At 40.4% G+C, this 12,545-nt stretch overlaps 1 protein-coding gene across 1 annotated transcript in view; it reads left to right on the forward strand.

The window, feature by feature from the left end:
• The first annotated feature begins 202 nt into the window (after positions 1-202).
• tmeff1a (transmembrane protein with EGF-like and two follistatin-like domains 1a) overlaps positions 203-12,545 on the forward strand; it is a 115,676-nt gene continuing 103,333 nt past the window's right edge. Inside the window, exon 1 of the mRNA XM_084732123.1 lies at positions 203-1,301. Coding sequence (XP_084588249.1) covers positions 1,151-1,301 — 151 coding nt within the window. The 5' untranslated portion in view covers positions 203-1,150. The remainder of the gene's footprint in view (positions 1,302-12,545) is intronic.

Consider the following 12,545-nt stretch of genomic DNA (forward strand, 5'->3'; position numbering starts at 1 on the left):
TCCCATTATACTGGACAGCTGATTTCCTCAAAACTGAACAACTAACACCCAAAAATATTATTTAAAAAATCAAGATGGATAAATAGCGCTGCAGGCCAGAGGAAAATGTTTGGAGGTGGACTGTCCTTGTAAGTTCTGTAGTTATATTAATTAATGAAATTTCTTTAAATAATACATATTCAGCTTTCTGTTCTTCCATAATGTTTTTTTTTTAAATTGGTGGCATTGTGCTTGGCATTTGTCCCAGATTACAAAGTGATCTTGGCACAAAGAACACTAATAGGTGTGGCATGTTTCCTCCAGTCTTTCTTGTGGTCCAGTCAGAAAACATCTCAAGGATTTCAGAAAGGGGGGGTCTCATGTGTAAGACAGCTATCGGTATCAGAGTCACAGAGGTCAAAATTGCAGAAAATGTCTGAACTGTCCCTGTGACTCTTGTTTGGTGGAACAACAGTGATGTGATTTTGTGTCTAAAAACACTTGATGGTCTGTCTGCATTCTGTGGGGCTTCATTTGTATTTAAGGTGTGAGTGCGTGCATGTGCGCGTGCGTTAGGGGCGTGGAGGTGGAGGGGAGTGTTGCATCCTCTCACGTGACCAGGCTGTCTGTCCTCTCCTCCTCAGTCTCAGTCCGGATCTCTTTGTTGTGGCTGCAGCTGCTGCTCTCTTTACGGCGCCGCGTCTCCGCTCCGCTTCATTACCGCGCGGAAAAACACAGCCGGAGCGGCGTGATCATCAGTGTGACCGGGAGTCAGGAGGTGGTGGGGAGGGAGAGCTGCGTGTGCGATACAAGCTGTGTTAGATAAATCTGACGCGGAGCTTCGGTGCGCGGGGGGAGGACGGATCGGGAGAATGCTGCTCTCTCTGTGGACAGACCGGACCGCCTCCGAGGCTTCCTGAACGCGGAATCAGGCGAGGATCTCTCCGCACATTCCTCCATCTTCACCGCAGACTCCTGCGCTCCTTCTGCTCTCCGGCCGGTGGAGCTCTGCTTCCAGCGGGACACAACGTGAGGCAGCCGGGCTGGTTTCCTTCGCGTCTTCACCGGGATTAACTGCGCTAAATTGTTTTGTTTTTTTCACCTGAACCGAGAGGCGAGTGGTTTTGTGAGCCGGCTGTCTGGAGGTTGGACCATCCTCATCATCAGCATCATGGTGTCAGGCCCTGGGAGGTGTCCCGGCGGGGTTGTCCCGTACCTGGTGTCCGCCTGCCTGCTGTCTGTGCTGCTCTACCTGCCGGAGGCTCGGGCGTCTTATTACCCACAGAGCGGAGAGTGCAAAGGCAAAGGGAAGGACTGCACAGGTAAGAGAACCGCTGCTGCTGCTGCTGCTGCTGCGTGGCTGTGCGTGGCTGTGCGTGGCTCTGCTGTGGTGATGCGTCTGTTGAGGGTGTGCGCTCCATGCACCCTTTACAACAACCACTTTCAGAGCGGAGAAAAGCACCATAACCTTTATATAATGTCGACACATCAGCCTGCAGCACCAGTAAATAATGCTGCATGAGAAATCAGTGCTGTAGGGGAGACTGGGGATGGTTGCAACACTTTTTGCATTTCTCTCAGTTACTCAGAGACCATTTGGGCCAAACCATATATATTTAACTTAGATTTATCTGCTTATTACTCAGACCACTTAAAGAGTTTTACACACAGGCAGAGCAGACTGAGGATTGCTTCAACTGTATTCACACAAAATCCATCTTTGTGTGGAGATGTGCATGTGTCTATATGTGTTTTAGATCCTAACTGGAAGGAGAAAATAACCTTTTATTTCTGACTGAGCCTTGGTGACCCTTTCATAGTAGAGAAAAGCATCATAACATCTATGACACATCAGCCTGCAGCTTCTGTAAATAATGCTGCGTGAGAAATCATATATACATATATATATATATATATATATATATATATATATATATGTATATATATATATATATATATATATATATATATATATATATATATATGTATATATATATATATATATATATATATATATATATATACATATATATGTGTGTGTGTGTGTGTGTGTGTGCGTGTGTTGCAGCTGACCCCATCTCTGGTGACAGTTGAAACACGATAAGGGGACAGTTGCAACATATTAAAAATACATTAAATTCAATTTCAGTAATTAACTCCTGCACAGGTTTACCTCCAGTCAGTGATGCTTTTCAATCCCTCTGTATTTCAATGTGAGACAGGAAAACTGAACATCTTGCAAAGCTACAAACTTCAATAAAACGTGCATTTGTTTCTGAGTGAACTAAGACTAGTTGCGGTCCCCGTTCCCTGTTGCACCAGTCCCCAGTCTACCCTAATATCCCTACACGGTGTTGTCTTTATCGTGCTCTCCTATAATAATAATAATATTCCCACCGTGACTCCAGTGCCTCCGTGCTGCTCAGAGTTTGTAGTGACCTTTGCATCTCATCAGGTATCAGACGAGTCTAATTATAGCGGCTTTAATATGCGATCAAATGTCTCGTGGACTGTTTGTGCCCCTTCATTAGTTTTCAGCTGAGTGAAAGATGACAGAAATCACATTCACATTCCCGCATGACGCTAAAAAATCAATATAACATGAGTGTTGGGACCTATAGGAGGTATTTTAATCTCCTGTCGTATCAATATATATGTCTGTAGGGAGGTTATTATGATATTGCAGCTGTGCTTGAATGTATATTTATTGCATATATCATCACTGTGTTCATGCTGTGGGTCCATATCCATATGTTCCTCGATGGTGACTTTGTATGGATCAAAGTTTACTGGATGAGAATCAATAACCTTTTTTGACAGTTTTGGTGACAATTAATCATTTTCTGAAATTGTTTGTCGCTTAAAAACAGTAAAAATGAATCTGGTTTCAACTTCCTCTGCTGAGAAAAATATCTTTTCTTGTATTCTGTGATATTTTAAAATTCAGCGTCTTCGGGGATTTAGGCTGCTTGTTATGAAAGGCGCTTTGAATTATACATCACATTTTATTACAAATACACTCAACATGCTTTACATTCTACAGCAACTAGAGCTGTCACAACACCTGGACCTTAAACTTTGATACGAGTATAAAAAATGATTCTCAGTACGTCTTTTGCTCGACACTCAAAACAGCTCAGCTGAGCAATATGTTGATATCTACAGTCAGACAGATATATATCAGTTGATATCAGCTGATATTATCAGCCAGATATTAGCCTTGCACAGCTCTGTATTGATATATCTGACATTTTACATTTTTATACAGAACATAGTTTTTATTTTTAGAATTTCTGAGTTTTCGAAGCTGCATTGTACGTAAGACTGGTAGTTCTTCTCATATATATATGTATAGTTATTAATTATAAAAAAATACCAGTGCAAGTTCACAGTTTCAGTGTGCTTATATCATATAGTCTTAGATTGTGTTATATCGTGATGTGGCAGAAGTGTTGTCTTTTCCTTTTTAAAAGCTGGATTACAGTAAATTGATGTCATTCTTTCAATTTACCAGATTGTTTTAGCTGTTCTCGTATTTGCCTTTATTTATTAAAAATCTAATTGTGCTCATATTTTGTGAAAGCACCAATAGTCACCTCTGCAATATTGTTGCAAAATCAATAAATATTGGTAACAAGGACAAAATACTAGTACAGATAAAGTCTGGTTGTGCTGCAAGCCACATTTCAGGGGGGACAGTAAAGACTGACCTAAACTGAGGTCTTGAACTTCCATCGTTTCTTAATAATGATAATGTAATAAACAAATATTGCATAATTTTAAACAGTTGCATCGAAAAAGAATGGAAGTATCTTTAGTCTTGACAACTTCAACAGCAACAAGTAGCAGAAGAAAGACAAAATAAGTCATTTGTCTGTCACTTAGTGAAAAGAGCTGCACAGTGTTTAAAATGAAGATAAAGGAATGTCAAGTCAAGTCAAATTTTATTTGTTTTGCCCCAAATCACAATTTGAATTTCAGATGGTTTTACAATCACTTGCAATGTACAATGTGTCCTGTAAACCCTTAAAAGAGTCAGGAAAATCTCCCCCAAAATGCTTTTAACAGGGGAAAAAATACAAGATACCGAATGAGGAATGTGGAAATGCTCAGAGTAGAAAGAACAAATTCTGTTTGCAAATGATAAATGTTTTATTCGTTCAATTATGCATGTCTTAATTGTTCATGGACAAAAATTGTTAAATTTAAGGACAATAAGTAGGACAAAAACTACTATGTTTCCATTTAAAATATTAAATGTTCACTGCACATCAGGTCCTGATATTCCCAGAAAATACCAATGAGCTGTGTGTCCATGACGGGTGTGAGCTTTTACAGGCCTGTCTCTTTAATATTATATTATTACATTATATTCTGACAGGGATTATAGTTAACTCCATTTGCATAATGTTTGCATCCTGTGTTAATATCTAATATTCATAAATTCATTAGTGTGTTATACTGTTACTCCTCTTTAGCTTTTATGAAATATTTAAAAGATAAAAACAGCAGTCATGTAAATGAGCGTTGGCTGTCACTCTGGAGTGTCTGGAATAACCCGCCTCAGTCATGTTTTATTAATGAACCACTGAATCACCTTCTCCTGTGCTGCTCACATTGTTTGCGTTGAGAAATGGAGCATTTTCCTCGCAGATGAGCGCACCGCCACGCTGATCTCTGCTCTCCGACACGCTGGAGCACAATGCAAATATTCTGCAGAGGCAAATGAAAATGTTCCAAGTCACTAACCAAACCAAACACCTTGATTCTGAGCTCAGAAAGTCGAATTCACACACTCCACCTTGTTGCACTGCACTGAGTCTTGATACCAGATAATTGACTGCGCTGCTTTCAGGACTGTTGTTGCTCAGAAAAACAGAAGAAAGGAAGGCTTTTACTGTTGCAGGAGAAACGGAACAAAATGGCTTGTGGCACTTTGTTGGAAGCAGCAGGCTGCTGTGTTCAGGGTTTGAAGGGAAAACACAGCCCTGGAGAAGCATCAAGCATTTATAGCACTCCATTATTCACTGGTATTATGACTGTACTGTAAAACATAGTGTGTGGAGGGGATGGTTGCAGCCTTTCTGACATCAGCTATGAATTCGCTCGCTGCCAGCTTTCTCTCTTTTTCCGAACATGGCACTATGAGTGAAGGTTACATGCAAGCAGCAACCAATAGCTAACTTAAAGGATTGAGGCTGCTGTTATTCTAGATTTTTATTAATGTCAACAAATCCAATATGAAGACCAAACCAACTGTCCCTCTCGCTCAATACTGAATGAATTCCTGTCTGTGGCTTATAAATTCCTCCTGAAAACTTAAAAACAGCTCACAAACATAGTCTCATGCTAAAAAAGGCTGAATAATATCCTCAAACAGCTGCAAACAGGAGGAAATTGTGCATTTGTTGGGGACTATTTTCAGCGGCGGATTAATAGTCATTTGGTGCTCGATTGAGTATTTGGGGCAGCAGAAGAGTAGGGCTGCACAATTTGATAAAAAAGTAATTTGGTGATTAATTGCGTGGCACAATTAGTGGAAATGATCAGTTTTGCATCACAATTTTCGTGTTCAACAAATAAAAAATGATTAAAATCGAGATGATGTGGCATTTATTAGAAGATTTTTAGGCCAGGTTGTCTATGCAGCACCACAGCACCTCATTATACTGATGTTTCTCACTCATTTTTCAAAAATTGCGATTTGTTTGTGGTTCTGCAATTTGGACATTGCCTTCAGCAGGGTACCACAAATTTTATTTTTAAAGATTAATCTCATGTTGAGATCACGGCGTCGATGTATTAAGACATCTATGAATCAGTTCTGTCACACAGAAGTCAGAAACACAGCCTCTGATTGGTCGACAGCCTCAACCCTAGGACTGCCAGTGGGCGTCTAACAACATGCTAACAACAATAACAATAACAATAACTGTTTTCCACACAAAATATGGATAAATAACTACAGATGACTTTGTGTGTTGGATTTATCGTCAAGTCTCCAAAAAGACACTGCAGTTCAAAGCTGGATTACAAAACCTGTGTAGCCAATGTGCAGATAAAGGTACACTGCTAGTGCTAGCATTAGCTTAGCATTAGCTCTTCCGGCTCAGCTTATTTTAATGCTAACGCTGTCACTTTTCCAGAGGATGGAAAATAACAGACAAGACTTTTCTTGGTCTTGAGAACCTGCAGCGTTTATTAACTGGCACACGGTGACATGAACTGTACATTTACTGCCAGATTAAGAATTTATTCTATGAGCAGCACCAGCAGTTTCCCACTTGCTCTCCTGCAGTTTCAAAAAGTACATAAAAATATGCCGACTGATAGTTTTTGGACAAGTGCAGTGGACAAGTGCAGCTCTACTGGCCACCAGAGGAATGGCAGCTTTGATGCCCAGACACATGTCCATTTATTTTAAGACTCCCAGCAGCATTTTAAGAGGAAGTGCACTAAATATTTTGTTTCTGGCTTGTTGTCAAAGTTTGTTTGAATCAAAGAGGTGTTTCCTGAGTTCAGAGCAGTTCTGTCAGTCAGAGACTGAAACATGTTGACGTCAGCTTCATGCGCACACCAGCAGCGCAACACAGACAAACAATCATCGATGAGCTGTCCCACTGCGATGACAGACGTCATCTTTAGTCGGAAACAGTCGGTTATTGACGTTCTGTCTGGCTCTCGTGTCGATTGTCTGCGAAACGCTCTGAGAACAAATGAGATCAATGAGTCTGAGTCTCTGACATTAGAGTCACTTGTACAGTTTCTTCACATGAGTTTGTCACTTGGTGCAGCTCTGTCCTCCACATGTTCCAGATGTGTAATTTTGTGGTACAGAGCTTTTTTATTTGGGACATAGTTTTGTGGAGGAACATACAGTATGTTCTCTCTCTGTGGTTTACATTTGTTATTTAAGCTCAAATAAACCTTCCCACACTGGAACGTCTCCAAGCAGGTCCACTCTTCTCTCCTACCAGCCGGTTAGTAACCAGATGTTCCAGCTGCAAATTCATTTTTCTCCATTCATTCAAAAACTGTGGCAGACAGCTTCCCGCTGAATTGACAACGTTAGCTGATGTTGGCGTGTTTGCTAAGTGACATGCTGGAAATCTTAAGCCATTCTGGTGATCTAGACACGTCACATGACCCACAAGGAACTTGTTTATTGGACAGAAGAGCGAGCACAAAATAGGTGATGCTTAAAACAAGCACAGACTCCAATAACATTGATGTTTTACTCCAGTAGATACATCAGCAGCTCCACTGCTCCACTGCTTTACTCTCAGTAATAAAAAGGCAGCTGTTGGCAGAGTGCCTGGATGAAGGCCGGCAGGTACAGTGTGTGGAGTTATGAAGTGAAAGAAGTCGTAAACAAAACTCTTCGTTTTTTTGCTGTAATGTCACCTGAAATGACAGCGGAGATGGTTTCTAATTAATAACAGTCAGCTGTTTCTCGACAGAACAGGACGCCGTTACTCATGAGCAGTTTTTATTCTGTTCACACTGACATGCTCTCAAACAGTCCAGCAGTTTTAGTCGGGACAGTCAGGACGGAGTGCGCTCGCCCTCGCCAAGATAAATGAAATCATTCTGTATAATTTGCTCCTCTGTGCGGCTTTTAAACACCAGCCTCCCGGGAGATCCTTTCAGAACGCTTTCTGCCTCGGCTGATGGAGCACGCTCACTGGCTCGGACGTGTTCGTCACCCCCTGCGTCGCGAAGTCTAGCGGAAGGAAACTCGCATGCACGACAAATATCCTGTAACAGGCGTGATTAAGATTTCAAGAGAAGCGCTGACATTAACAGAGCTGCAGATGAATATTGATGTTCTGTCGACACTGTTTACAGTTTACACTCGGCTGAAGCTCTCATCCAGGGCAGCTGATGATGAGAACAACATCAGCTCCTCAGTAATCCTCCTGTGAGGAGGCTGGAACATGGAGGAGAATAGTGACGAGCTGGTGGAGCGCGTTTCCACAACATGTCAGGGTTAAAGTGGAGTTTTGGGTCGTGGTTGTGCAGGATGTAAAAGTCTTTGTTATTCAGCCTGTCTCACAAATAATAAGTGGTGGAAAGCAGGGCTGCACAAATAATCACAATCGCAGTAAAATCACAATATGGCCGAGTGCAGAATCCAAATTGCAGAACCAGAACTACATTTCAATTTTGTGAAAAAAGAAAAATGTGGGAGAAAACAGCATTACAGTAAAATACTGTGGAGCTGCAGAGATGATCGTTGCCCATTTCCCATAAGAATGAAAATTGTAATGCAGAAATGATCCAGTAACTGCATTGCACAGCAATCACAATTTCAGTCAAAAGAGTCGCAGTATGACTTTTTTTTTCATCATAACATGCAGCCCTAGTGGAAAGTAACTAAGTATGTTTACTCTGCCGGACTGATTGACAGACCAAAATGCTTCTTGTGAACAGACCCACAACCCAATCAGAGCAACAACCACCACACAAATTCCCTTCAAATTTTCAAGCAGGACTCAAAATGGCGGCTACCTGATCACAATCTTTCTCATTTTACAGCTGAGCAGCCACTAAAATATGTTTCTGAAAACATTTTAGGTGTGAAATTGGCACAGCAGTAACAGAATCATGATCCATATTTAGTCTGGAGTTGAAGGTGTTGTGCTGGACAGACCAGCTGACAATTAGAGATACCTGCAACCAATCAGAGCAGCGAAGACCAGTGATGTCACCGACATGTCTGTCAGTTATCGTATAGAACCCACCCTGTAATTAATTAATCTGAGGTGAAGAACATATTAATGCATCAATGATTACAGTCCAGTAATGTGGCTGGACAAGATATGTTAAATGAAATTAAATTAGTCTTAGATTTTTGGGATATTATTATATTGTCACATGACATAAGTATCTTTTCCTGGTTTTAAGGCAGCATTACAGTGAAGTGATGTAACTTCCTGAACTTCCTGTTACTGTAGCTGTTCTGTTATTTGCCTTTCCGTCTCTATATTGAACTTGTGACACTGAACAATAATATTTTAAGAATAAAATACTTTGAAAACCAATAAATACTTGAAAGCATTGAGAAGAGTCAATAAATAGATAAAATATAACTTCTTTATCAGCAATATTTAAGGTATTTTGTATTTACTGCAATACTTATTCATGATTCTGGCTTGAAAGTTCACTTTAGACCTTGGAAAGATTAGTTTGACAAAAAGCTTTGAAAATATTTCATTTTGTCAAATTATTAAGTAAACGTTTGACTGTTTATGTACAAAAATACTGTTATTGGTGTTTGATTGATTCAGTAAATCCTGTCTTTAAACTGTGGAAACACTTTATCAAACTAAAAAGCAACTTGTTGATTGAACACAGGACTAAAACTTTGTTTTTTATTTTCTTTCCAATCAGTACAAATTTAAGTAACGTACCAGGATGAGGATGTTGAATTCTGGGTGAAGCCGTGTGTGTTTTGACGCTGTTTAACAAGCGTTTTATTCCTCGTAATGAAGCAGAAAGAAACAGATGATAAATGACAGAATGTTCTTCATGCTTTGTGCAAAAAAAAAAAATTACCAAAATATCAACTTATTCAAAACACAGCAGACAGCAGCAGGAACAACATTAATCATGTTTTTGGCACAGAAACGTAGCCACCTCCAGGTTTTTACATATCAGGCAGTTTTAATTATTTCCATGCAGATGGTGCTGATTGATGACACTTATGTTCCTTTAATAAACATGAGGACGTGCGGCGGTGGCCGTTTCTGAGATTATTGCATACAGTTTTTGATGCTTTTGTACTTCATGAAAACTGTTTCCTTTGAGAAGTTGAAGTTGGTTTCTCTGACTTACTCATTTGTTCATGTCAGATCCTCCCTGTACTCTCACTTCATGACAAAAGTCCAGATATCATAGTCAAAGTTTGCATGTATGGAGTACTTTTTATTATCTATGAGGATGACATCATTATAAATTAAAGTAAGGATTGTTGTACCTCGGCATACTTCAAAAAAAAGGACACAGCTACCTGAATCATTGAGTGATTTAATGCACCCCACAGTGAACACACTAAATAACACCAATCAAATGCATTAAAGATATTACGTGACCAATCATGGATGTGGCTCATGCATGTGTGAGGTCTTTCTGCTGTTTCTGACAGCTCAAACTTTTAGGAGCGCAGTGGGACAGACGGGCTGAGAGGACACTGAGAATCATCAAACAAAGTTGATGCTAGCAGAGCAGAACTGCTAGCAGGGCTGTAGACTGACTCTGTTTTAAGATAATCAGTGCAAATTTTGCCTTTTGTCCTTTTTTTCCCTGCTTGTTTGATTGATCATACCAAAATGTTATGGACCACTGTGATTTAGAGGCATCTAGTGGGGACTTTGCAGGTTGCAAATACCTCTTCTTGCTTTCAGCAGCAGCTTGAGGCAGTGTTTGGTTTGTCTGTTCTGGGCAACTGTAGGAACATGGCCATTCAACAGGCAGCCTCCATGGATGAGGAGCCGATTCTAGCCATTCTAACGTAGCAAAAACACAATGATTCTTATTTTTAGGTGATTATACACAAATGAAAACATACTTTTAAATATCACATTCCATTTTTGCTGTATTGTGCCAGTGGATCCCAGTAAATCTTACACACTGGACCTTTAATGTCTTCAGTTCTACATCAAAACTAACTCCAATAGTGTTCATTTCAAAGTCATTGTTCATGAATCTGTAAGATAAATCAAGTATCCAAGCTAAAATAGTTTTCCAGAAACCTATAATGAGATGTCAAGCTTTTTGAAAAAGAGATTAATTTGAAATGTTTGCCTCGTCGGTTGGTTCTTGGAGTTTTAAATGAGCCTCAGGCATGAAACAGTTTGTAAAATCAAGGTGCTCTTTCAGGTTATGAAGAACATTCTGACCACCTGCTTGCTCATTTTGAGTACGAGCGTCCCAAAAACGAAATGCCAGGACAGAGTGTGTTTGACAGATTATATTTTTCAAGGCCAGATTGGATCAACCTACGGAGTGTTTCTCACTGATGTCCGTTCACTTTCTTTTCGGAGTCGCTCATCTCCAGCTGAGAGGGAGTTATCCACCGATCAGTTTTGGCAAACCAATTATCTGCAGCGCCACAGGGTGACAGACGCTTTTAATTGTCTTTCATGAGGCCATAAAAGGTGTTTGTCAACTGGCTGGATGTGGACTTTCTAAATCCGCTGTGCTTCTTGGAGTTTAATTAAGCCTCGAGGATAAAACACGGCGTAAAGTCAAGGTGCTCTTTGGGTGAAACCACAGCTGTCTGTCAGCGGCGTGTCTGTAGATGTCAAACTGTCTGTGGAGGCGTTTGTTGTTGTTGTTGTTGGATGTCATTCCACTGAAGGTTTGTAGATTGAGTTTCTGCGATTAGATTCGCTTGAATGAATATTTAAAGGAGAAATCTGTAACAAATCATCAAATCTCCATGATGTGTCATCAGAGATCAAGGAAACATGTTAACTTGAAATACTTGCTTCTCTGACATCAACGCTGCCTCTTTGTCCTCCTTCAAAATTTCTATTCAGGGCAAGAATAACTGCCTTTGTTTGCCCTTGTCATGTTAATTAGAGTTAAAATTGTCTGTTTATGAGTCTTAATAAATCATTAATAATCTTTCAGAAGGAGTAGATGTTTAAAATGGTTAAATAGATCAATATTTGAATGGGATCTGGCAGGTAGTAGGAGAGCCACTTGTGAAGTCCAGAGTGTGTATTTCTAAGAGCAGTGGACTTTTGTTTTCAGGATAACAGGCATAACTTTACATCAGCAGTTATAAACAGCTGATCAACGTACAGTGGAGGACTCAACGTCACTTGTTATTGCCAATTTACCATGCTGAGCGCATCCTGCAGAGCTCCTGCAGAGCTCCTGCAGAGCTCCTGCAGGGCTCCTGCAGGGCTCCTGCAGGGCTCCTGCAGAGCTTCCCCAAGCCTAGAGAGGAGGGTGCAGAGTGAAGCAACACACTTCAACCATAGACTATATTTTAAAGAGGATTTCAATCAATGTAATATTCAGTCTGTGGCTTCAAATTGCTATTTGGATGCTGCCCCTGTAAAGCATTGAGGAGTGGGGGGACGAAAATGAAAAAGGTAGTAATTTGCCATTTTCTGCATGTGGCTTGCTAGCTTGTTGTTTTTGTTGCTTCCTGTAGCGACGAGGGTCTTTGAAAACACAGATAGCAAATTCTGCCACAACCCAAGAAATAGGTGATGAAGGGCAGGCATACACCCGATCTGTATCCGCCGAGTCAGAATTATTTGGAATAAACAAAACAAGAAGAGAACTGGGTAGTTAGCATTAGCTGTGATTGCTACTGTGGATGATAAGGATGCCACAGTATGAAAATTTTCCCCTGTCATGACAAACGCTGGTGTTACAGATTATGCTGGAAATTATACAAGAAAACATATGAGTGTCAACGCTCCATGTCTGAAACAGTAGAGCACGCTAAGCATTACAAATGCTTAGAAGGTTGGTTCATTATTAGTTGAAGGTCTATCAAACATCCCCCACACTGACCACAACAACTGATGACTACAGATGAGTTG

Source organism: Lutjanus erythropterus, chromosome 12, assembly GCF_056507025.1.
Source record: "Lutjanus erythropterus isolate fLutEry1 chromosome 12, fLutEry1.hap2, whole genome shotgun sequence".
Lineage (NCBI taxonomy): Eukaryota > Metazoa > Chordata > Actinopteri > Lutjaniformes > Lutjanidae > Lutjanus > Lutjanus erythropterus.